The sequence below is a fragment of the Podarcis erhardii genome (genome assembly GCF_964252035.2).
Source record: "Podarcis erhardii genome assembly, chromosome: 7".
NCBI classification, from domain to species: Eukaryota; Metazoa; Chordata; class Lepidosauria; order Squamata; family Lacertidae; genus Podarcis; species Podarcis erhardii.
The window spans coordinates 84870327-84895303 of NC_138511.1; the positions used below are offsets into that span (position 1 = coordinate 84870327).

Sequence of the window (24977 nt, forward strand, 5' to 3'; positions counted from 1 at the left end):
CCCCCCCTTGCAATGCAGGAATCTTTTTGCCCAAGGTGGGGCTCGAACCTGCGACTCTGAGATTAAGAGTCTCATGCTCTACCAACTGAGCTATCCTGTCACTAGCAAATTTGAGAAAACACACTTTGGAATTTTTGATCTAAATAACTAACAAACATTTCAGGGGAGAACAGACTGCAGAGGAATCATGCGCGTTCAGGCTGGTGTGTGCCCTAAAAAATCATCACATTGTTATTCCAAGTACTTTCAAATATGTTTGTATTTCTCTTTGGTGTGTGTGGGGGGGGGGGTCCTTTTGTTAATTAACTCAAAATGAGGATACACACAGGCATTATTACGACAAGATCTTACTGCTCTTAAGCCTGCCAGGAAAAATGGTTGCGCCTACTGAAATCTTTTTAGGCAGGAACAGAGTCCCATTTATTTTCATTTTCTCTGAAACCCCAGATTGCCAAAAGAAGCAGCAAAATGTCAAGAACAAGTGAACAGTGGAAACTACATTCATCTATCCAACGAGAACCGTAGGTTAATAAAAGAAAAAATTGCGCGCGCACACACAGAGATCTTTAGCGATGAGTTACACAGAAAAATACCACATCATCCAAGTGCTACTGTCTCGCTGTGGGTTCCACCCCCCCCACCCTTTCCCACCGAACTGTACAAGTAGTCTTTATTCTGAATAAGTGCTAAAAGTTATGGCGTAACATTTTTAAAACCTTTTTAAGTGCTGTCATCACATACGATGACGACCTACCTGTTTCCATCCCTTTTCTGGCCTGCATTTTGGGCTCTGGATGGAACAGGTCCTTTTCATGTCCCAAGGGGTCTCAATGGTGGAAGCTTTTTTTTTCTACTGAGTACAGGACCAAAGCAACAGCTGTGTTTGCACAGTGATGAGAGGAACAAGCAATCCTTGCAGGATTGGACCATCAAAAGAGGTGCATCTTGTCCACCATTTCCCCTACCCCCACCTCCCAAGAGTGGCCAGGCAGAACCTTCTAGGAACGGCGTGGTGGTGATGGTTCTCCCAATCTACCCCACCCCAAATCTGTCACTCTGGTAGACTGCCTCTGCACACAGAATTTCCATTTTGCAACAACAGCCACTGGTAGACAAATGGGCGGATGAGAAGTCTGAACACCTGGTAATTAGAAGAGCAGAATCAGCACCCTGTTAACTGTTTAGAACTGTCCATGCTCAATTATTGGTTTATCCACACTGCATCTTCCTTCACTTTCAGAAGTTTTAACCGCTGGGAAATTAGCCGTCACCTGTTGGCACCCACATTTCACTTAAGACTGTTAAGCTGGTGGCAGAACCCTTGGCAGCAGGGCAGTTAAGACAGCTTTAGTAATCTCTTTCCCCTTTGATCTGAGCACACAGAAAACATATAAGCTATTAATCCATTATTTGCAGAAGGGGGAAGCATGGCGAAGGTGAGGCTATACAAGATAAGAGGAGTGCCCAAAGGGTTGATTCACTCAGATATACTTGCCACACCTGGATTTCTTGTTTATAATTCAGAGCCGGACTTTTGAGCAATTGCTGTGCTGTGCTGTAAGGGATAGTGCAGTGTGGACAGAACAGAAGCAAAAGTGGTAACACTGATGTAATCACATTGGGGGACTGAGTCGGGGGTGGTGACACCCTGCTCTTCATGTGCAGGTTTCTTCGAGTTACACTCGCCTTGGCTAGCAGGCAGGTGGTCCTCTCAACAGATAAACCTGCAAGGCCTAAACATAGCCCCCATACATACACAAAAACCCCACCCCAAAGTCCGCAGCAAACTTGGTGGAGGAAGGAAGTCAACTTGTAGCAGCAGGAAGACAGACAAGAACGAATGTAGGATACCTCTTTCATCTTTCCCAGGAAAGTTGCACCGACTTTGCCCTGGGTTAAACTCCCGAACTCCGCATTTGCACTGGGCTAACTCCTGAATTCGTTCCGCAACCAGAACAGCAGTTTCAAACAGCAGCATCTGGGTGGCCAGGCAAGGAGCAAGAGTGGAACACAAGACTGCTGAGGAGATGGTCACGCTATTAATTTGCCAGAGGTTTAGAAAGGGGTGCTATGAAAAGATGAGACACGCAGGGATTTGTTAGAGAACAGAGATTTCTTCCCCCGGCGGCAGGGAAGTTGGCACCGAGCTTTCCTCTAAAAGGGCACACAGGACCTTTAATTGACGGCTCTGCCCGGCACAGAGTTTGGCCATGGGCTCAGTCCTCCTTGCGTTCCAAAGCTGAGGCACCGTGGACCCCGCTGCCAGCCATCGAGAAGGGCAGCGTGGAAAACAAGGAGTCCGTCGCGGCAAAGGCTCCCCCCGAAATCTGGGCCAAGCCGGCCGAGTTCCCGAAGGGTGCAACCATGTTCAGCCGCTGCAGGTGGTGGTACATAAGTTCCCGGGGTGTCTTGGCCTCAGCGCCGCCGATGTCCATGAGGTTGATGGGGTGGGAAGGTGGCAGCACGTTGCTTTGCATGCCGAGGGTCATGTCGGCAGGGGCGTACCGGATGGTGCTGGTGGCGTAAAGGCCCTGCGAGCCGGATGTGCTGGCATGCGGGCCGCCCAGCTGGTGCACCAGCGGCACAACCACATTGCCCGCGTGGAACCGCTGCAGCACCTCCATGTCGGCGGGGTAGAGGAGCGGCGTGAAGGGCGTGGACGTGGCCCTCTCCTCGCACGGGGAGCCCGAGAGCGGGGGCGAGAGAGTGTCTGCCGAAGAGGAGGCCGCCGGGACGGTCCGGGGAGAGGTGCCAAAAGGCCCTTTGGGGGCGCCGCTCTCCATCTCGGGCGGGGTGAGCACAGAGTCCGGGATGGAGACGTACAGGTGAGAAGAGGCCGGCCGCAGAGAGGGCTTCTCTAAGCTAAGTGCTTTGTTCACAGTGTAAGGGCTGCCCTTGTGGGCAGCAGGACAGTTCCAGGGGGCTCCCTTGGCACCGGGGGGCTGCTCAGATTTAATGCTAAGTGCTGGGGCAGCTTTCAGAACGGAGCTCTTCTGAGTCTGGATGACGGAGGCAAACTCCGGGCGGCCGGGCCCTGCGCTCCTCCGCCCCCCGGCCTTGCAGCCGTTGGCTTTCCTGGCCAGGGGCGCCCTCTGCTGTGGGAGGAGGCCCAGCTCAGATTCGCTGCCACTGTCCGACTCCTCGGAGCTGGCCTCTTTTGCCTCCCGCGAGGGGCTCTCTGGCTGGAACTCCAGCTTGATGCGCTTGCTGGGCGGTCCCTCGGTGTCGCTCCCGGTGCCTCCGTCTGACAGTTCCTCCTCCCGGTAGCTCGTTTCTGGGCCGCTGGAATCGGTCTCTGCCAGGCGGCACCGGGCACCGGCCTCTGCCGCGCTCCGCGGATAGGCCTCGGCTAGGGAGCCGGGTTTGCTGGGGGAGTAAAGCTTTCTCCCTTGGCTGCTCTCTTTGGCAAGGCTGCTCTCTGAAAGGTAAATCAGGTGGGGAGACAGGAGGGGGTATAATCAACTGAGCGAGGCAGCAGGGAGCTAAGCATCTTCCCACGGCCGTGAGTTGGACAGATTTATTTTGCCGAGAAAAATTTCTATCTGCAGAAGACCTGGGGGAGAGTTTAGACCTCACTTCAGAGCAGCTTCCTGCCAGCAGCACAGCTAATAATCACCACCACAGGGCAAAGGAATGCCGGAAAGCGAAGTGGATTTGGGCACAGCAGGAACTCAAAAGCCAGCATGGCAGAATTTCCGCCTTGGAGAGGGGGGAAACCTACTAAATAAGGTTGCACATCCTCTCCGTAATTTCATTTATCCCTTTATGTATTTTCAAAGGAACTAAAGGTGACTAATAATAATAACAATAAATGCAGCAATCCCCATTAAAAATCTTAAGGCCATAACAATATACAAAACATCCCCTGAAACTGGGACGTTAAAGGTGAATCAGCGGAGAATCTTTCTAAACAGCCACGTTTTCTCTGGCCACTTATAACAGTGCAGTGCCCACATCTGGGTGATGTGGTGAGCCATGAAGCAGCAGGGTGGATAATCTTTTTCAGCTTGAAGGTCGCACTGAGCCATGCCTTGGGCTGTCTTAAGATCCTAAACCCTTTTAAATATGTTTGTAGGGGGGAGGGTGGTTATTGGTTTATTTTGTTCTTGTTTTTATTATGTGTTTTGTTTTTAAGCTGTGAACCGCCTTGGGACAGATGAAGTGTGGTATAATAATAATAATAATCATAATCATAATCATAATCATAATCATAATTTATTATTTATACCCTGCCCATCTGGCTGGGTTTCCCCAGCCACTCTGTTGTTGTTTTTTTAAATGATACTTTATTAAATTTTATCAAAGAAAAAAGTTGCATAAGAAAACACAAAACATAAAAACATACAAGAAACATCGAAATACAAAAATACAAACAATTAACATATAAAGAAAATGAAAAAGAAAAAAAAATAAGAAAAAGGTTCAAAAGGTTAAAAATAAAAATTCCTCTTTTTAATTTCTTACCATTCATAAACTTATTTTACTGACTTCCTCACGTCCCCCTTTCTTGTATTCCAATTTGAAATTGATTAGCAAATTCCTTCTTATTAATTTTATCCTTAATTATCTTTGTTCACATATTGTATTTTTCTAGTTTTCATCTAATATCTATCCCTTCTTTCATATTCTTATTTTACCCTTTTTATTTATTTTTTACTAGAACCCCTCTAGTAAAAAACCACTCTGGGCGGCTTCCAACAGAATATTAAAATACAATAACCTATTAAACATTAAAAGCTTCCCTAAACAGGGCTGCCTTCAGATGTCTTCTAAAAGTCAGGTAGTTTTTTTTCTCTTTGACATCTGGTGGGAGGGCGTTCCACAGGGCGGGTGCCACCACTGAGAAGGCCCTATGCCTGGTCCCCTGCAACCTCACATCTCACAGTGAGGAAACCACCAGAAGGCCCTCGGAGCTGGACCTCAGTGTCCGGGCAGAGTGATGGGGGTGGAGACGCTCCTTCAGGTATACTGGACCAAGGCCGTTTAGGGCTTTAAAGGCAGTGCCCACTGTGCTTCATGGGGCTGAGGGCTCTCTGGTGTGAGAAGATGACTGGAGCATGCAGGGCAGAAACACATAGAAGGAGGCAATCCTTCAGTTCCCCCGGGGTCCCAAGCCCCTGAAAGCTTAAAACTGCACCTTGAATTGGGGTCAGAGAAACAAAACCTGCCTGCAGCAGTTCACCAAGGGACTGAGAAGAGAGAAGGCAGTGCCTACACCAGGACTCTCTTTAAAAAAGCACACTGGTAAATAGCAAAAGGGGTCCCTCAATTTTTAAAGGGGAAATAGTAGGTTTGCTATGTTTTATCAGCAGGTAAGAACCTAAGAGCTCTGCTGAAAGAGACAGCCCACACCTGTTTGCCAAAATCTCTTCCGCTAGCAATGCACGGAGCTTGTCTGCTTGGCAAACTAACCTCCCCTCCCTGTCCAAGGCTTCATTTTATTCACCTTTGAATTCTGGCCCCACCTCAACGGCCTCCGTCTGTCTTGCAGGGGTCCCAGGCAGCTGGAATATGTCCAGCACAGTGTTCTTACACTCCGGCTTGCTGGAAAGGGTTAAAAGTGAAACAAGAAAAAAAGGGAAGGAGAAGATTAAAGAAATGCACATGTGAGGATCGTTCCAAAGCTTCAAGATATATCTTCAACTTGCCAAGGGAGGCCCGTTCCCCTAGAAGGCACTTTGCGAGGTTCAGAGGTGATGCTGGGGTTTCGGATGTTTCGCTGGGGTTAAGCCAAAGGCCGGGCCCAGGAGATGCCTTGAAGGAGGGTCCGTTTTTCCGTTCCGCCCGCAATAGCTTGGAGGATCACCAGAAAGCAGTATAAAGAACTTCAGAGTGGGACAACTCCAGTGGTGGCCAGGATACAGAAGGCAGCAGAATTTGTGCCAGGATGCTAAAGAAGTTCCTATGTAATTCTCTCTCCCGTACACATTCCCTACCATTTCCACCTCTGGGGCACTGCTCTGCACCATCCCTCCCTCAAGAGGAGGCCTTTGAAATGGCGCTGGGGACTTTGGCATCGTGAAGGATCGTAGCTGGACCTCGTAAGCGCGGCCGCTTGGTGGCAGCAAGGAAGCCGAGACAGAGAGAGAGATCCAGTCTCCCTGCTTAGCAGCCATGTGGCAACGCTGAGAGGCCAGGGATTAAAATAAGCGCCGCAACTCCCTCCTCCCACCCTCTTGCAAACCAGAAGGGGACTGAAGAAAGCCAACTTGAATAAGAGCTGACACATCCAGCCACCTGCAGGCTAGAATCAGCGGAACAGCCGCCGCCACAGCAGAGGGACCATTGGCGCTTCATTGTCCAAGAACAAACAAGGACAGATTGAAATCACAAACTCTCCCTTGTGGATTTGGTTGTGTGTGTGTGTGTGTGTGTGTGTGTGTGTGTGTGTACACGCACACATACCAAAAACAGCAGGGTTGGGGGTTTTATTGTCAAGCGAGCAAAGCTGGAACCAGTTCAAGTTAAGAGTCCCTCCCCCCAAAAGCAAGTTATCGTCGCAGGGCAGCCGATGCAATGGATGGAGGCGATTCAGAACCCAGGCATCGTTCTTCCCTGGAGCCCCAGGACCCATTTGGGATGTCGGGGGCATGCGAAATAAAAAGTGAATATGGCAGTCCAAACGTATCTGGGGCTTGGGCTCTAAGGAGTGAGAGAGAGTTTATGTCTGATACCATCGCTCACTTTTTCCCATCGCCAACCTCTGTGCTGCTATGCTTGTGCTACTCTCAGGCATCATTCCCTGCTCCCAGGGGTCTTTCCGAAAGATGCTGCATCGCTATATAATTGAGGAGACCAAATCTGGGGGTCAGCGCCACCCGCTAAGTTCAGCTGCTTTCCCTCCCCGAAACTGCCAAACTCTCCTCCCCGCAACTTACAAATGGTGCGTTCCAGTTCAACACACCACTTTGCTGTTCCTTGAACACAAGAGCCTTCCAGCCCAGGCATTTTTCCTCCCCTGTCCTGTCCAATGAACAATCCCGCCCCGTCCCGCTTTGCAAAGTGGTGTTGGTTTTGGCGGGGCGGTGGCAGCGGAGAGGGAAGCAAGCAAGTTTGCAGGGAGGCTGCAAGAAAGTTAATTAGCCTCTAATTACAGCACTAATTAACTAAAATACTAATCACCCTTACAAATCATACATTACCATCGGCAATTGCTTGCAGGATTAGCATAATAATGCTTCCCTTTGCTTTATCGGGAGGGAAAGGGGGGAAAGTAGTCATTAATAACCATCTGCAGTAGCCATTCACAGATCCCTTTTATCTGTTTGGAAGGGTGGGCAAGCGTGGCAGGCTGGGAAGAGGGAGAAAAAAGACTTCAGCAGAGAATATTTGGTAGTTCTTAAGTAGATTTTAAATGTTGCACCTGGGGCAACAGAGATGGGGGTGGTCTTGATTTGAGGAGTGGTGCTGTGGGTTAAACCACTGAGCCTAGGACTTGCCAATCAGAAGGTTGGCGGTTCGAATCCCCGTGACGGGGTGAGCTCCCATTGCTCTGTCCCTGCTCCTGCCCACCTAGCAGTTCGAAAGCACGTCAAAGTGCAAGTAGATAAATAGGAACCACTCCGGCGGGAAGGTAAACGGCGTTTCCATGCGCTGCTCTGGTTCGCCAGAAGCGGCTAAGTCATGCTGGCCACATGACCCGGAAGCTGTACGCCGGCTCCCTCGGCCAATAAAGCGAGATGAGCGCCGCAACCCCAGAGTCGGCTATGACTGGACCTAATGGTCAGGGGTCCCTTTACCTTTACCTTTAAAGGACTCGGGATCCGAAGGGCTGAGTGTGATGGAAGCTCTTGATGAACTTTTGCCACTTGAGACCGGGACTGAACCTTTGAAAAATCTAGATTTAAAAAGGCAGCCAGGCACCCTGAACATTCAATGTCCATTTGAAAAACTCCCTAGTGAGCTCAGTTTCTGTACTGAGCTTGATCGACCAATGGCATTACTCTGCGTAAGGCAGCTTCCTGAGATCCTAAGGATCCCCTCTGAGTACCTAACTTTTGCCACACCAGTGGGAGGAGGCCTGCTTCAAGAATAGCCTGCGTTCTTGCAGAATAACCATTTGCACACATGCTCACTGCCATCTTTAGGGTTGTTTTTTGGGTGGGAGATGGTGGGGGCTTGAGCAAGATAAATAAATAACAATAAATATTTTTATTATATATATGCCGCCCACCTGACTGGGTCACCCCAGCCACTCTGAGCAGCTTCCAGCAAAATATTTTTTTTTAAATTAAAAAAATGTCCAGTTGCACCTTAGAGACCAACTTAAGGAGCTACTGGACATTTTTTATATATTTTATATTATGTGTGTGTTTGTGTGTATGCATGTGTGTATCTACTGCGTCAGACCAACACGGCTACCTACCTGAATCTAGAGCAAAATATAAAGCCATCATAAAACATAAAACATAAAATACTTGTGCTCTCCATTGGATTCCATCCCCACCAGGAAGGGGAAGCTAGTTAACAGCATCTGCCCCTTTCAGCACCCGTCCTAGCTCTTTCAGGGGCAGGGGGAATAGTAGGGGGAGAATATAAATGCAACAACAACAATAATAAACCTGCAGTAGGTTTATTATTGTTGTTGTTGCATTTATATTCCCCACTTTCTCATCCCCTCCCACAACATCCCTGCAAGGTAGGCTAGGTTGAGAGACAGCGGCTGGCCCCAGCTCCATGGCCAAATGGGGAGTTGAACCCCAGTCTCCCAGGTCCTAGTCTCTAGCCACTACACCACACTGCCTCCCTAGAGCCCCTTTCTGGCTGTGATACGTGCCTTGACTGGGATGCACTGATGGCAACCCCTTGCTGCTGGGAATTCTGCGGCGGTGGCAAGCTATTAAAAAATATGCCCCCGTTTGCTCTGAACTTTGTACGAATCGAGACGGGACGCCTCACCTGAGGATGTAGTTCACCCAGACCATGTTCTTCTCGGCGGGGTTCTTGACGTTGACCGAGATGGTGGCGCACGACTGGACCCACACGAAGCCCCCGTTCTTCTGCAGCCAGCGGTAATACTGGGTCACCACCTGCCCCTTGTTTAACACTAAAGGAGGAAGGGGAGGCAACAGCCATTAGCAATAGTTTTAGGAAGAAAAACATTAACTGCGTCTACCCCCAAAGCGCTGAGGAACACTCTGCACTTCAGTGGTGGAGACTTGCCTGGACTGTACCACTTCAGATCACCAGGGAAGGTTGCAAGCTGGGTAGAAAGCAAGCCTTGAGCTTGGCTGAAATTCTTCACTCTTTCACAACACATTTGTTAAATGCAAGGAGAGGTTTTTTTAATGGAGGGGGCCAATCAAAAATTCAACAGCCTCTCCCCTTTGTCGGAAAGTAGTACAGTCCAGGAAGAGCTTTACCACTTGATTCTGCTGATTGCATAAAACTGTTCCTTGGACAATCTGCTTTTCACAGGCAGCAGAGCTGAAGAGGTGCCAGGGTAGGAGAAGAATCTTAGAACTGTGGAGTTGGAAGGGACCCCAAGGGTCATCTAGCCCAACCCCCGACGTGGCAGGAATCTTGACTGAAAACGGATCAGGAGAAGCCAGGGGTGGCTTGTAGAGATTGCTTTGGCCAAAACAGTGACCCCTTTGGTCTGTAATGGGGGGGACCCATTGCCCTCCAGGTGATGCTAGACTCTGACACCCATCAGTCCCAGCCAGCAAGGCCAAACGCAAGGGACGATGGAAGCTGTAGTCCAGCAGACAAGTCTCTCTTCAGTAGAAGTACGGACTCGGCAAAGAACTCTTAACTTCTGGCTCTGCCTAAACTCACCCCACCCACCCCCGGTTTACTATCCTTAGTTCTTCAAGACTCCCCTAAAAGTGCTTGGCTTAAAACCGTCTATCAAAAACTTCACCCTTGTGGCCTTTCCCCACAACACCTACTCACTATGGGCCCCACTAAAGCAAACAGTCTAACTGGTCAACGTCTGAAAGATATCGAGCATCAGAACAACCTGGCCACTATAAGGAAATTCTGCCCTTGGTATGTTCATTTTCCACCTCTCCATTTTGATTCTCTGGCCCCATATCTGCACAAACTTATTATCCCAAAATACAGACGTGCTTTTACACTTGCAAGACTGGATGTTTTGCCATCTGCGGCACTTGAGGGTCGATTCCAAAAGATCCTGCCTGAGAAACGCCTTTGCCCCTGTGGAGACGGTAGCACCGAAACAGCGGCACACGTCCTCCTGTCTTGCGCTCTCTACAAAGACCCGAGGAACGAGATCCTCACCCCACTCATACTAACCGTCCCAGGGCGCTCAACCACCGCCACAATGTCCTTTCTTCTATCAGATCAAAATGGGCAGATAACAGCAAAGGTTGCTAGGTTCATAGCAGGGGGAATCAGAATAAGGGCCACTAACTGATGGCTGATTCAGGACTTTAAATTGTGTTCTTATATCAAATTTCCCTTTCTGCGAAAACTGTAATGTTTTATGGTTGCTATGGCCATTGGCCAGTGGTGTAGCGTGGGGGGTGCAGGGGGGGCCGGCCGCACCGGGCGCAACATCTGGGAGGGGGCGCGCTCGCACTCGCAGCTCTCTCCCCCTACTAAAATCCACGGGTTAGGGGGCGCAAATTACTTGCCTTGCCCCGGGTGCTGACAACCCACGCTACGCCACTGCCATTGGCTAATGTGAATAAAGTTTTATCAATGATCCCAATGATCCCAGCAAACATCAGGAGGGCCATAGACTGCCCAGCCATGTTCTAGAACAACATAAATAGCTCAGCTGGTAGAGCACGAAACTCTTAATCTGAGGCTTGCAGGGTTCGAGCCCCACATTGTGCAAAAGATCCCTGCATTACAGGGGGTTAGATGCAGTCCCTTCCAACTCTATGATTCTAAGTGGAGCCCTGGCTGACAAGGCCAGTCTAGCCCAAGACTCTGTTTCCCAAAGCAGCTGAAGCCTCCAGTCCCTGGGGAATCCAAGGGGAAAGATCCACAAATGACAACATTTTGGAGGTCCTAAGTTGCAAGGTGGTTAGATTGGTCTCAACTAGGGCCAGGGCCTTTTCAGTACTGGCCCCGACTTGGTGCAACGCTCTGTCACAAGAGACCAGGGCCCTGCGGGACTTGACATCTTTCCGCAAGGCCTGCAAGACAGAGCTGTTCCGCCTGGCCTTTAGTTTGGACTCAGTCTGGCCCTTATGTTTCCCTCCCCTTATGGTTTTTGATCTATGGGCTACTTTTTAAAATGAGGCTGCATTTTAAATTGAATTTAACCTGTATTTTAAATTGGTTCTCTTCCCCCCCCCCATTATGTTTTTACTGTGATTTTTACTGGTGTTAGCCGCCCTGAGCCCCGCTCTGGCCGGGGAAGGCGGGGTATAAATAATAATAATAATAATAATAATAATAATAATAATAATAATAATTACTAAAGATGGTGGCTTCTGCTTGTGGACTTGCCAAAGGTCTGTATTTAAAGTACATGGACTCCCCTGCCCTGAATCCTGGGATCTGTAGTTTGCTAAGGGTGCCATGAATCCTAGCTCTCGGAGGAAATGCCCTGGACTAGACGGGAGCTCTGGCACAACCCAGGAACGTGCAGGGGATGCTCTAAAACAAAAAGCCTATCGCCGTCAGCACCATTACGAAGCCAACATACAGTCCAGGTGACTTTGCCGGATTCCCTCCACATCCTCGCCGTGAATGAACCGGTAGCAGCTTTTGCCCACGAGCTCCAAGGGGGTCAAGTCCATGTAATCGCTGATCCTGGGGTGGGGTGGGGGGTTGTCAGGGGAAGAAAGAGGAAAAAGGAAGGCAGATTACGGAAGGGCTGAGCCGGTGATCCATTCATTCATACGGGGCCATCTGTGCGTATAGCACCTTACAAGAAAGAGGTGTGACAGAGCCCTGCCCCAAGGAGCTTACAATCCAAACCAGGCAGAGGGAAGCAACAGAAGGAACGTGGGCGGGGGAAGGAGGCAGGGGGAGGAAATAGGATCAATTATGTGAACTTTGGGCTCAGATACAATATGGGTGGGGGGCTGGGGGACAGGAGCAGCAAATCTAGAGGCAATAGCAGAAACCAAGACGGGCAGAGAAATAAAGACAACAGAAAGCCACCATCCTTTGAAGTGCTGTGTGCGTAACTTCGAATTTCCAACTCGCTCGGGCGCTGTGACTTTTTCAGCCGTCTCTGCCAACAGATGCCCGCGTTCCCCGGGAATGGCACAAAGCAGCCCATAGGGCCTGGCAACCCACCTGCTCTCGCAGTACACGATCTGCAAGTCCATGTTGACCCGGAAGACAAACATGTGGCACTCGATGCGCACCTCGCTGAGCGTGGAAGGGGGCAGGGTGTGGGCCAGCGCCACCAGCCCCATCACGCGGCCCAGCAGGGAGTGGGCGTGGGAGAAGGACGGCAGCCGGGGGCGGAGGCGGCCCGTGACGTGGATCACCTGCAGGGGGCGAGGGAGAGCAGGAGAAGAGGGTTTGAGGGAGGGGGCACAGACAGGAGAACCTCATCATCATCAGGGGTCAGCAAACTTTTTCAGCAGGGGGCCAGTCCACTGTCCCTCAGACCTTGTGGGGGGCCGGACTATTTTTTTGGGGGGGGGGGAACTGAACGAATTCCTATGCCCCACAAATAACCCAGAGATGCATTTTAAAGAAAAGCGCACATTCTACATGCTGATTCCCAGACCGGATTTAGAAGGCGATTGGGTCGGATCCGGCCCCCGGGCCTTAGTTTGCCTACCCATCATCATCATCATATTATTATTGTTATCTTCATCATCATCACCATCATCATCATCATCATCAAGAATGGTGCATAGGAAGTCATTTAAACAAAGTCCCTCCCAACTCTACAATTCTGATTCTATCATCTCAGGCCAGCAGCAGGAATCCTACCTAATTTTGTTTCATTTAAATCCTGGTCCAGCCACAACCACCTCTTTGGCTCTAAGTGGCGGCTTATGTATTCTGTGCAACTACTTTTTTTTTTCCAAAGGGAAAAAAAGTTATATGTTTTTGTTCAAAGGCAAACCACATTCTGCATCAAGAAAAGCAGAATTCTGCAACCTACAAAGAACACACACACATCTGTGCCTCTCCTTGCGCCCTGCAGGATTTTATTCTGCGTGCATTACTCTGCGCCTGTTAGCAGTGCGGCAGGAGGCAAACCTGAAAGCCTCAGGCCTGATTTCTAGGAACATGACTTTTGAGATTGCCTATACAATCTCCTTAAAGACTAGTGACTGTTTTCAGATGCACACTGGGAATTCTGCACTTCCTCAAGATGACTGGAAGAAATTTAAAGATTATTTGAACAAATATTGTAATATGATTAGATTAGTAACTACTTGAAAGTACCAAATAGGCCTAGGATTAAATTAGAATTAAACAAATAAATGAGAAATATAATGTTAAGAAAAGTTAAGAAATTTGATTATAATTGGAATATTGTTTTTTGAATAATGAACTGGAAAACTGCTACACTCAGTTATAAGGAAATTCAGATGGAAGAGATTAGAGGAAGTCATTTAATATGTTTATGAAGTTGGAAGTTTGACTAATTAATGAACTTATTGTATATGTGTTGGTGGTTGTATCCTTGGTTATTACCGTATTTTTCACCCTATAGGACGCACTTTTTCCCCTCCAAAAATGAAGGGGAAATGTGTGTGCGTCCTATGGGGCGAATGCAGGCTTTCGCTGAAGCCTGGAGAGCGAGAGGGGTCGGTGCGCACTGACCCCTCTCGCTCTCCAGGCTTCAGAAAGCTATCCGCAAGCCTTGCAAGCCTGGCGGGAGGTCCCGCGGGCTCGCAAGGCTTGCGGGCAGCAGCCTGCAGCCCACGAGCTCGGGGGACAGCGGGGAGGCGCAGCGCCGCCACCCCGCTATTCCCCGACCTGATCTGGAGGCTGGCGGGGGGGGGGGGAGAAGCAAGCTTGCTTCTCCCCCACCCCCGGCCAGCCCCACAAGCTTGGGGGGTAGCGGGGAGGCGGAGCGCCGCCACCCCGCTATTCCCCGACCTGATCTTGAGGCTGGCGAGTGGGGGGAGAAGCAAGCTTGCTTCTCCCCATCACCAGCCCCACAAGCTTGGGGGACAGCAGGGCAAGCCGCTGCCCAACGGAGGCTAGAGAAGCTGTCCCTGAAGGCAGAAGAGGGAGACGGAGTGCTCCGTCTCCCTCTTCTAGCTTGGGGATGGCTGCGCAAACCTGGGGGGGAAATAAAATTTTTTTCCTTGATTCCCCCCCAAAAAACTAGGTGCGTCCTATGGGCCGGTGCGTCCTATATGGCGAAAAATACGGTATTTGTTATATTTGTTATTTTTCTTATTTTTGTTTTATTCAATGTATAGTATGTGTTGTGTTGGTATGAAATTCAATAAATATTATTGTGGGAAGGGAAAAAAGGGAATTCTGCACTTCCACTTCCCCCGTCCACCCCACCCCACCGCCACAAGACAGGCTGTCAGCAGTGCCCCCCCACATAGCCAGACACTGGAGAGACCTCTCAGGAGTAAGCATGGACCAATGGTACCAAATAGTATGGGAAACAGCCCTACTAGAAAAATTAACCAATAAACTGAAACTGACACGGGGACAAACAGAAGAAGACACCTTCACCCCGGTATGGCTCCCCTTTATCACACACACAGCCCAACAAGACAATGACAATAATCCACCAACAGCATACAAATCAATATGGCTAACCTGATCCAAAACACCCACCCACCCCACTCACACATGAAAACAAAGACCACCACAGCCAACCACAAATGAACAACCACACCCTAGGCCAACCCCAACCTCTCTCACCACCAAAGGAACACAAGCGAACAGCAGAGAACCAGTACAAGCGACGCTGACACCAAACCCTACATACAGTAAGTAAAATAGGAACATCGCCACCCTATCCCCACCCATCTTCCCCCCCCCTCCACCTCTTTCCCCCTTTTCTTCCTAATGTCTCAACAAATGAAACTGATTTGTAAAAATGTTACATGGGGGGGAAAATACACGAGAGAGACACGGCACACACTTTTGTAAATCAACAGAATCTTTAATAAATAAATAAATAAAGAGGAAGTAAGACCCATAGCTGGAGTGGGTGTCATATTACCTTGTAGCCGGAAGTTTTCACGTGAAGCCCTCTCTTGGTCAGGGTGGATTTCAGACGGATGAAAAAGGAGCGGTCCAAAACGTCGCCCTCAGCAGGATGGGAGCTGGCTGGATCTAAAACACGGAGACAGGCAAGGGTCACACCTTCTATATTAGGAGCTGTTCCAAGAACATAAGCAGAGCCTGTTGGACCAGGCCAATGGCTCACATAGTCCACCATCCTGTCCTCACAATGGCCAACCAGAAAGCAGGATTTGAACACAAGAGCCCTCTGTCTTCTGTGGCTTCCAGCAACTGGTGTTCAGAAACAACCATGGAGGCAGAGCCAAGCTACCGAGGCGACTAGCCATGAATTTGTCCAACCCTCTTTTTAAGCCATCTAAGCTGGTGGCCATCACTGTCCCTTGTGGGAGGGAGTTAAACTACGCCACCCCCTTCGCAAGGGATCGTCTCCCACTCCTGAGAGGTGTGGCTTCATTCTGCTTCAAAATTACGCCGGCCATGAAGGAAGCGAAAGGCCGTAGCTGGACATCAGGCAGAAGAAAGAGCTTGAGAACAGTGATTGCAGTGATAGTACCTATACAGTAGAGGGATGTGGATGGCGCTGTGGGTTAAACCACAGAGCCTAGGGCTTGACAACAACAAACAACAACAACAACAACAATAATAATAATAATTTATTATTGGTACCCCGCCCATCTGGCTGGGTTTCCCCAGCCACTCTGGGCAGCTTCCAGCAAAGACCAAAAATACACTAAAATGTCACACATTAAAAACTTCCCTAAACAGGGCTGCCTTCAGATGTCTTCTAAATGTCAGGTAGTTGTTTTTCTCTTGGACATCTGGTGAGAGGGCATTCCAGAGGGAGGGCGCCACTACCGAGAAGGCCCTCTGCCTGGTTCCCTGTAGCTTTGCTTCTCGCAATGAGGGAACCGCCAGAAGGCCCTCGGAGCTGGACCTCAGTGTCCGGGCGGAACAATGGGGGTGGAAACGCTCCTTCAGGTATACTTGGCCGAGGCCGTTTAGGGCTTTAAAGGTCAGCACCAACACTTTGAATTGTGCTTGGAAACGTACTGAAGGTCGGTGATTTGAATCCCTGCGACGGGGTGAGCTCTCGTTGCTCGGTCCCTGCTCCTGCTAAGCTAGCAGTTCAAAAGCACGTCAAAGTGCAAGTAGATAAATAGGTACCGCTCTGGCGGGAAGCTAAATGGCGTTTCCGTGCACTGCTCTGGTTCGCCAGAAGTGGCTTAGTCATGCTGGCCACATGACCCGGAAGCCGTATGCCGGCCCCCTCGACAATAAAGCGAGATGAGCACCGCAACCCCAGAGTCGTCCGTGATTGGACCTAATGGTCAGGGGTCCCTTTACCTTTTACCTATACAATAACCCTGCAAAAATGTCCAGGAGGATGCCAGCGTGGTTAAACAGCCGTGTCAAGGACACCGTAAATGGTGGGCGGACTTCCTTTTAAGAAGCAGAAGTTTTGCCAAGTTTGGAGACATTAGGAGCAGGAAACCAGGGAGCCAGAAGATCTTTAGATGACTTTCCATAGAATGGAGAGTTTTGAAGAAGAATGGTGAATTGTATTTGTGCGTTGGCCTTCCCCGTGGAAGATGCCCTGTTTTCGTGCGGGGGGGGGGGGGTGAAGAGAAGCGTTTGCAGAGCTATGTCAAATAGAGGTGAGAAAGGGTGAACTTTAAGAGCTAATTGACAAATTACAAACTAACAAGAAGTCAGAGCCAGATGGCATCCACCCAAGAGTCCTTAAAGAACTCAAATGCAAAACTGCTGATCTTTTAACATAAATATTCAACGTTAAAAATCAGTTTCCTTCTTCCCAGAGGACTGGAAGAAGTAACCTGAGCGTTTTTAATTTTTTTAAGGAATGAGGTGGGCATTTGGTATTACAGACTCACCACCTTATTTTTCCTTCTAGGTAAATTTACAGGGACCATTATTAAAGCTAGTATTTTTAAGTACATGGAAGAACAAGTCATGTCGAGGAAGAATCAGCACGGTTTCTGCAATGGGCGCTCCTGCCTCACTCTAGCCTTTTGTAATTGTTTGTGTGTCTCAAAAAACACATGGCCAGGGGTGATCTGGTAAACATGAGAGGTTGGATGAGATGCTAGTCATACTCATACCCACTGGAATCAATGGGCATGACTAACCTAGATTTATTTCACGGGTCTACTTTGAACAGAACTTAGCTGGAAACAATCTTATATATCTGAACGTCCCAAAAGCTCATCAAAGGCTCTTGAGCGAACTTGGCAGTTATTGGGTAAGAAAGAGATCCTTATCAGAAACTGGTTGAAGGCCGAAGGCAGAGAGTAGGGATGCAATTAAGGGATGCAAGAAGAATCTGTGTTGGGACCAGCTCGACTTAACTCCTTCACAGATGCTCTGGAGTTTGTGTGAGAAACAGTGATGTGGCCAAGAGCTACATGAGATTGTTGCTGTTTAGTTGTGTCCGACTCTTCGTGACCCCATGGACCAGAGCACGCCAGGCACTCCTGTCTTCCACTGCCTCCCGCAGTTTGGTCAAACTCATGCTGGTAGCTTCGAGAACACTATCCAACCATCTCGTCCTCTGTCGTCCCCTTCTCCTTGTGCCCTCCATCTTTCCCAACATCAGGGTCTTTTCCAGGGAGTCTTCTCTTCTCATGAGGTGGCCAAAGTATTGGAGCCTCAGCTTCAGGATCTGTCCTTCCAGTGAGCACTCAGGGCTGATTTCCCTAAGAATGGATAGGTTTGATCTTCTTGCAGTCCATGGGACTCTCAAGAGTCTCCTCCAGCACCAGAATTCAAAAGCATCCATTCTTTGGTGATCAGCCTTCTTTATGGTCCAGCTCTCTTTTCCATACATCACTGCTGGGAAAACCATAGCTTTAACTATATGGGTCTTTGTTGGCAAGGTGAGGTCTCTGCTTTTTAAGATGCTGTCTACATCGAACTATTGAAGGTCATAAAAACCAAAATGTGGATTGCACAGCCACTAAGCTCAGCTAGTCACTACCTCTCCACCCAGCCTACCTCAACAGGTTGTTGTGGGAATTAAATGAGGAGGGGGAGAATTATATATACCACCCTCAGCTGCTTGGAGGAAGAAGGTGGGATACAAATGTAGTGAAGTAAACAAAGGAACCCTAACCTAACCCAACTGTAACAAAACAAGAAACCACAGGAGGCTGCAATCAGGACTCACAGATCAGCCTTCATCAACCTGTTTTGGACCACAACTCCCATCCACTCCCATCAAAGCACAATTTAACCTATGGAACTGCCTGCCACATGAGGAGCTGGTTCCTGGCTTAGCTTTTTAATTGGGAGGGGGGGAGAGAACCTTGACCAAGTATATATTTAATTTTAGCATTCTGCAGCTCCAATGCCCTACGTAGGACATCAGGTCTAGAAGAAATGTTTTATCTGAGCAACCAGCACACCTTTTGTTTTCCTTCTCTCGGTTGTGGGGATCCCTGCTTCTCACGTTTATAAAAGGGTCAGCCCTTTCGGCTGTTTTGGACAATTCCCAGCAGCTCCCAGAGTTACACAGCCACATGGGATCTGTAGTCCAAAACAGCTGGAGGGGAGCTGGGCTGGGGTGAAAGCTGTCCTAGAGGAATCTAGCTAGCCAGGTCATGTTGAGAACAAGACTGCTGGATGAGACAGACCCCTCATCTGACCCCCCCCCTTTCCTCCCCCCACATTCTTATGAGAACACACTCAGGGGCAGAACGCTGCTCTCGTATTCTCTTTTACTTTCCAGCTCGGTATAAATCTTTCACAAGTTCCCTGGATAAAAGCCGAGCAGGCGGATGCCAAACGAGAAAGGAGGAGACTCGAGATTATGCTCTGCTCCTCTCTCTCTCTCCCCCTCGGTGTCCTTCGCAGGTGTGCAAGTGAGTGGGGACAGAGGGCAAACCGGGCACCCGGCAGCAGCCTCTGACCCGCCAGGTCAGCTTGCGGAGAAGCAACAGGGAGAGCTACTGGAGACTCGGCGCCTGGTCCCGGGCAGCAACGTCCCATCAGCCCAATGGCGCTTGCAGCTAAGCAAGGGTGAAACAGGATCAAAGCAGCACAGGAGAAACAGAGAAAGATGCCTTGTACCAAGGCCGCATCCGTACCATACCTTTAAAGCACTGTGATAGCTCAGCTGGTATAATAATAATAATAATAATAATAATAATAATAATAATAATAATAATAATAATAATAATTTATTTATTTATACCCCGCCCATCTGGCTGGGTTTCCCCAGCCACTCTGGGCGGCTTCCAACAAAACACTAAAATACAATAACCTATTAAACATTAAAAGCTTCCCTAAACAGGGCTGCCTTCAGATGTCGTCTAAACGTTTGGTAGTTATTTTTCTCTTTGACATCTGGTGGGAGGGCGTTCCACAGGGAGGGCGCCACTACCGAGAAGGCCCTCTGCCTGGTTCCCTGGGAACCACCAGAAGGCCCTCGGCGCTGGACCTCAGTATCCGGGCAGAACGATGGAGGTGGAGACGCTCCTTCTGGTATACTGAGCCGAGGCTGTTTAGGGCTTCAAAGGTCAGCACCAACACTTTGAATTGTGCTTGGAAATGTACTGGGAGCCAGTGTAGGTCTTTCAAGGTGTTATATGGTCTCGACGGTATTATGTGGTCTCGGCGGCCGTTTCCAGTCACCAGTCTAGCTGCCGCATTCTGGATTAGTTGTAGTTTCCGGGTCACCTTCAAAGGTAGCTCTACGTAGAGCGTATTGCAGTAGTCCAAGCATGAGTGTGAGACTCTTCAGCTTGTGGGTTCGAACCCCATGTTGGGCAAAAGATGATCCTAGTGGTCCCTCTACAATTTTGTGACTCTACAATTCCCCTTTGAGCAGTCACAGCTTCCCCCAGAGAATCCTGGGAGCTGTAGTTTGTTCAGGGCACTGAGAATTGTTAGGAGACCCCCCTGCTCCTCTCCCAGAACTACAATTCCCAGAGTTCCCTGGGAGGAGGGATTGATTGTAAGACAATCTGGGAACTGTAGGAGGGGGAACAGGGTTAAGCCTTAACAGGCAACAGTTCTGAGGTTTCTTTGGCGAAAGCCATGTCTGCTTAGAGCTGAATCACAGCATTTTAAATTTACAGCGTGAATTGCGCCAGAGTCATTTGTTCACCCAGGTCAGTGTTGTCTGCTCTTGCTTTCCCCCAACCTGGCACTCTCCAGGTTTTTGAACTACAACTCCCATCAGACGCTGCCAGCATGACCCATGGGCTGGGATGCTAGGAATTGTAGTCCAACACACCTGGAGGGCATGGAATTGGCAGCCCTTGGTCCAACACTGAGCGGCAGAACCTCTCCAGGGTTTCAGGCAGGAATCTCTCCCGGGCCTACCTAGAGACACCGGGGTTTGAACCTACGGCCTTCTGCACAAATCGCAGATGCTCTAGCACTGAGCTATGACCCTTGCATGGATTCTCTTCCAGATTTGGGGAAAAGGAGTGAGCTCCACTGTTTGGAAGAGCAGAGGCCTGTTCAGAAGATTCTGTGCCGGCGTTTCTGTTTGCTGTCAAAAATAAATTGGTACTAGATAAATAGACACGTAGCTTTAAAAATTAATCGTGTCGGCTATCTGGGATTCCCCTCCCCCCTTTCTTCAAAAGATTTATTTCCCACCAACTCCCTGGGGAGGGAAATGCTGGCCAGTGGTTAGAGCTGGAGGCGTCCACGGGGGAAGGGAGTAGACGGGGGTCACTGTGCTCCAATTATGCACCCAGGTCTCTTCCCCTCTGTCTGCAAGAGTGTTCCGAAAGAGGCTTCCTGGCTGCCTTTGCAGGCTAGAAAGATTCACGATTCCAGCTTCCCACGAGAGTTTTCCTTGGGAGAAAACCCACGGGTGCCGCAAACCCACACAACTGCATGCGGTGACGTTTGATCCCAGGAGCCTGAGCTGGAATACTCCAGGTTCAACCATTGCCATGGCCACAAATTCACTTGGTTATAGGCAGGGCCGTCTTACCCATAGGTGCTAGGGGTGCGGGGCACCCAGACGTCGGGCTCTCATTCTGGGGCAGAGATTTGGAGTCCGGGGATTGGGAAGAGCTGACAGCTGCTGCCGAGCAGAGCAGAGCCCATCAGAGCGCCACAGCTCTTCTGCTGCAGGCAAGCGAGACGCTGAGGCAGCCGGCTGGCTCTGTCCTCCTGCGCACCTGGAATTGGCGGGCCATCGAGAGGCCCACCCAGCGCACACAGTTCACATGAGGTACCTAGCTTCACTCAGTCGCCACCGCCCCGGGCCCAACCGTTGTTGCACTGGGCTCTGTTTGCCCACCCCCTCCCCAGGCGCCCGGCCCTGGCCTTGCTCTGTTGCAACCGCCGCCTCAGGCTCCTCTGTTGCTGCTGAGGCTTCGGCAACCTGTACAACCTGGGGGGGGGGGCGCGCTGGGCGGATCTTTGCACCCAGAGCCGCATATGCTTAAGATGGCCCTGGTCATAGGCATGTCCTTAACCTCAGTGGCCCAATCTGCAATGTCAAGACTGCAGGGGTGGTCTACCTCGCCGGGGTGTTGTAAAGATTGCTGAGCTAATGAAGGTGAAATACTATATAGCCAGTATTATGGAAGAGGAGGAGACTGGGTGGGGGGGCTGCGAAAGCTGACAAATAGAGAAAATCTGGTGGAGGTAGGCTGGTTCGGGACCAAGTTTTAATTAATTTATAAAGGCTGGTCTACACTGGACATTGCACTGGGATGTGGGTGGCACTGTGGGTTAAACCACAGGGCCTAGGACTTGCCGATCAGAAGGTCGGCGGTTTGAATCCCCGCGACGGGGTGAGCTCCCGTTGCTTGGTCCTGGCTCCTGCCAACCTAGCAGTTCCAAAGCACGTCAAAGTGCAAGTAGATAAATAGGTACCGCTCCGGCGGGAAGGTAAACGGCGTTTCCGTGCGCTGCTCTGGTTCGCCAGAAGCGGCTTAGTCATGATGGCCACATGACCCGGAAGATGTACGCCAGCTCCCTCGGCCAGTAAAACGAGATGAGCGCCACAACCCCAGAGTCGGTCATGACTGGACCAAATGGTCAGGGGTCCCTTTACCTTTTACACTGGACATTAAAGGGGCTTCAGTCATCATGGCTCTCAGCCAAGAAACCTCTGATGAGAGCCAGAAATGTCAAAACGAAATTCCCTGTCGCTGTTCCTTGGAGCCATGTGTGGTGTCCCCCCCCCCCTTGAAACAGATGGCTTTGTTCTAGCCCTGGAGGTGAGAGGGTACCTCTAAGCATGTGCCAAGTTCCTGTTCCCCATGACCTGAGCAACCACACACAGCTTCCGTGCTTGCAATACGCCCATTTCCCGGTGTGCTTGAAGCATGGGCACGCAAGAAAGTAAGAATAACCTGCTGGGTCAGGCCGGCGGCCAGTCGAGTCCACCATCCTGTTTTTGCAGTGGCCAAGCAGAAGCCCGTTATGGGAAACCCGCAAGCAGGATCCAAGCACAAGAGAAGGCAGAAGGTTTTACCCAGAAGGCATACCAGATTCAGAGGTCTCCGCCAGCCCAGAAGAGGAGGCTGCAGTAGCCAGAGTGGGCGCTTTCTGTCGCGTCGAGTGAGACGTCTCCGAGGGAGGCTTCAGGCCCAGCTGCTCAGCGACCTCAGGGTGGTCTCCAGGGTGGACGTAATCGAAGATGCTGCTCCCCGTCAGCTCCACCTGGAAGACAAGAAACACCTGGCTGTGTCAGGAACAGGAGCAGGATCTTTCAGGATTCCAAGCATTCTGACCCCCTTCTTACTCCTTACCCAGATTTATCAACACCAGGGTGGTCCAACGTGTGGCCCTTGAGGCCTTTTTCAGTGGCCCTGGGCAACATTGGACAGCCCTCCACCCCAGCCCTCAGTGCTGCCATTGCACAGCCAGGTAAGCATGGCGCTGGGCTTTGGGAAGGAGGTGTGAGGACAATGGCAGGGTCCTCCCTTCTCCTTCCCAAAATATAGTTATTGCTTTGCCAGGTCTGGGAGGGAAAAGGGAGGCTTTAGGACCCAGTCAGATCTTTAAAGCCCTAAATGGCCTCGGTCCAGTATACCTGAAGGTGCATCTCCACCCCCATCGTTCTGCCGGACAATGAGGTCCAGCGCCGAGGGCCTTCTGGCAGTTCCCTCGCTGTGAGAAGCCAAGTTACAGGGAACCAGGCAGAGGGCCTTCTCGGTAGTGGCACCCGCCCTGTGGAACGCCCTCCCACCAGATGTCAAAGAGAAGAACAACTACCAGACTTTTAGACGACATCTGAAGGCAGCCCTGTTCAGGGAAGCTTTTAATGTTTAACAGACTACTGTATTTTAATATTTTGTTGGAAGCCGCCCAGAGTGGCTGGGGATGTATGTATGTATGTATGTATGTTGTTGTTGTTGTTGTTGTTGTTGTTTGTGCCTCCTTCTCAAAAGGGGAGCACTTGCTTGCTTACCTGGCTTTGGGAAGGCAGGAGAAGGGCTGGGGCAGGGGGAAGGTAAAGGTAAAGGGACCCCTGACCATTAGGTCCAGTCGTGGCCGACTCTGGGGTTGCAGCGCTCATCTCGCTCTATAGGCCGAGGGAGACGGCGTACAGCTTCCGGGTCATATGGCCAGCATGACTAAGCCGCTTCTGGCGAACCACAGCAGCGCACGGAAACGCCGTTTACCTTCCCGCCGGAGCGGTACCTATTTATCTACTTACACTCTGACGTGCTTTCGAACTGCTAGGTTGGCAGGAGCTGGGACCGAGCAATGGGAGCTCACCCCATCGTGGGGATTCGAACCGCTGACCCTCTGATCAGCAAGTCCTAGGCTCTGTGGTTTAACCCAAAGCACCACCCATGTCCCTTGGGGCAGGGGGAAAGGTGCCCTCAATTTTGGCCTCACTCCCCACCCCTGCGCAACAAAGCAATGTTCTGTGCCGAAGTATTCTTGCAGCCCACTTGATATGAAAAGTTGGACCGCCCTGATTTAAATGCTGAAGGTTAACATAGCAGGTTTACACAAATCGCTCCAACAGATCCTCTTGGATTTTCATAGAAGCACTGCAGTTCTGGGGAGCGTGGGAATCCAGAATTGAATGCAGCACTGGCTTTAGGATTCAGCCTCCAGAGAACCCCAGCTTTCGCTTTTTGTTTTGTAAAGAAGGCAAGTTTCTAGTCCTCGTGGCTTGAAAGTACGTGGGCAACGCTCAGCAAAAACCAGAGGTGCGGATGAAGAAGGTTTTCAGGGGCCAAGGTGGGGCTCCAACGCCCTGCTTAGTTATTTGTATTATATTTAAAGAGGTATACATTCCTGGTAGTCCTTTGCCCTCTTCCCGGGAGCAGAAGAAACAGGGCAATACAATGCGGTAAAAATAAATTATGCAGAAGAGGAGGGGCAAAAACTCATTAACAATAATGAGAAGGAGGGGCATACACATTCATGCATGCCCAGAATTTTCTTCCTGCAGAATCTCATTTGCCTTTATTTTATCTTTTTAAAGAGGTCAGCAGACTCACTGCTCTGGGTTGAAACAAATCAAATAAAATAAAAAATAAAAATAAAAATAAAAATAAAAAAATTCCTTCCAGTAGCAAGCACCTTAGAGTGAATAGATGTGGCTGTAACGTAGAGCCTGGCTATATACAATGGATTGTTTGGTATGTTTGGGATGGTAGCTAGAAGCATGTAGATACGTTTGTTGGTCAGTTGGTTTACAGTATAAGGTGGTGTCTATACGCCCATCCTGTATTTTTATAGTAGTGTCCAAAAAATGTATTTCTTGCATAGATTGGTTCATTGCTAGGTTGATGGTGGGGTGAAAGTCATTGAATGTCTGGTGGAAAGTGTCCAGGGTCTGTTGACCATGTGTCCAGATAATAAAAACATCATCAATGTACCGCAGGTACAAGAGAGGTTTGAGTGGGCATGAG

The 24977-nt window shown here is 49.9% G+C and overlaps 1 protein-coding gene across 4 annotated transcripts in view; it reads right to left on the reverse strand.

Moving 5' to 3' along the window:
• Positions 1-393: 393 nt before the first annotated feature.
• The window catches only part of NPAS1 (neuronal PAS domain protein 1), a 101916-nt gene continuing 77332 nt past the window's right edge, over positions 394-24977 (reverse strand). For all 4 annotated transcript variants that reach the window (XM_081868833.1, XM_081868834.1, XM_081868835.1 and 1 more), the window contains 7 exons: positions 22590-22764; positions 15089-15201; positions 12223-12419; positions 11624-11730; positions 8899-9046; positions 5447-5544; positions 394-3418 (listed from right to left, as the gene is read on the reverse strand). In XM_081868833.1, coding sequence (XP_081724959.1) covers positions 2217-3418; positions 5447-5544; positions 8899-9046; positions 11624-11730; positions 12223-12419; positions 15089-15201; positions 22590-22764 — 2040 coding nt within the window. In that variant the 3' untranslated portion in view covers positions 394-2216. The remainder of the gene's footprint in view (positions 3419-5446; positions 5545-8898; positions 9047-11623; positions 11731-12222; positions 12420-15088; positions 15202-22589; positions 22765-24977) is intronic.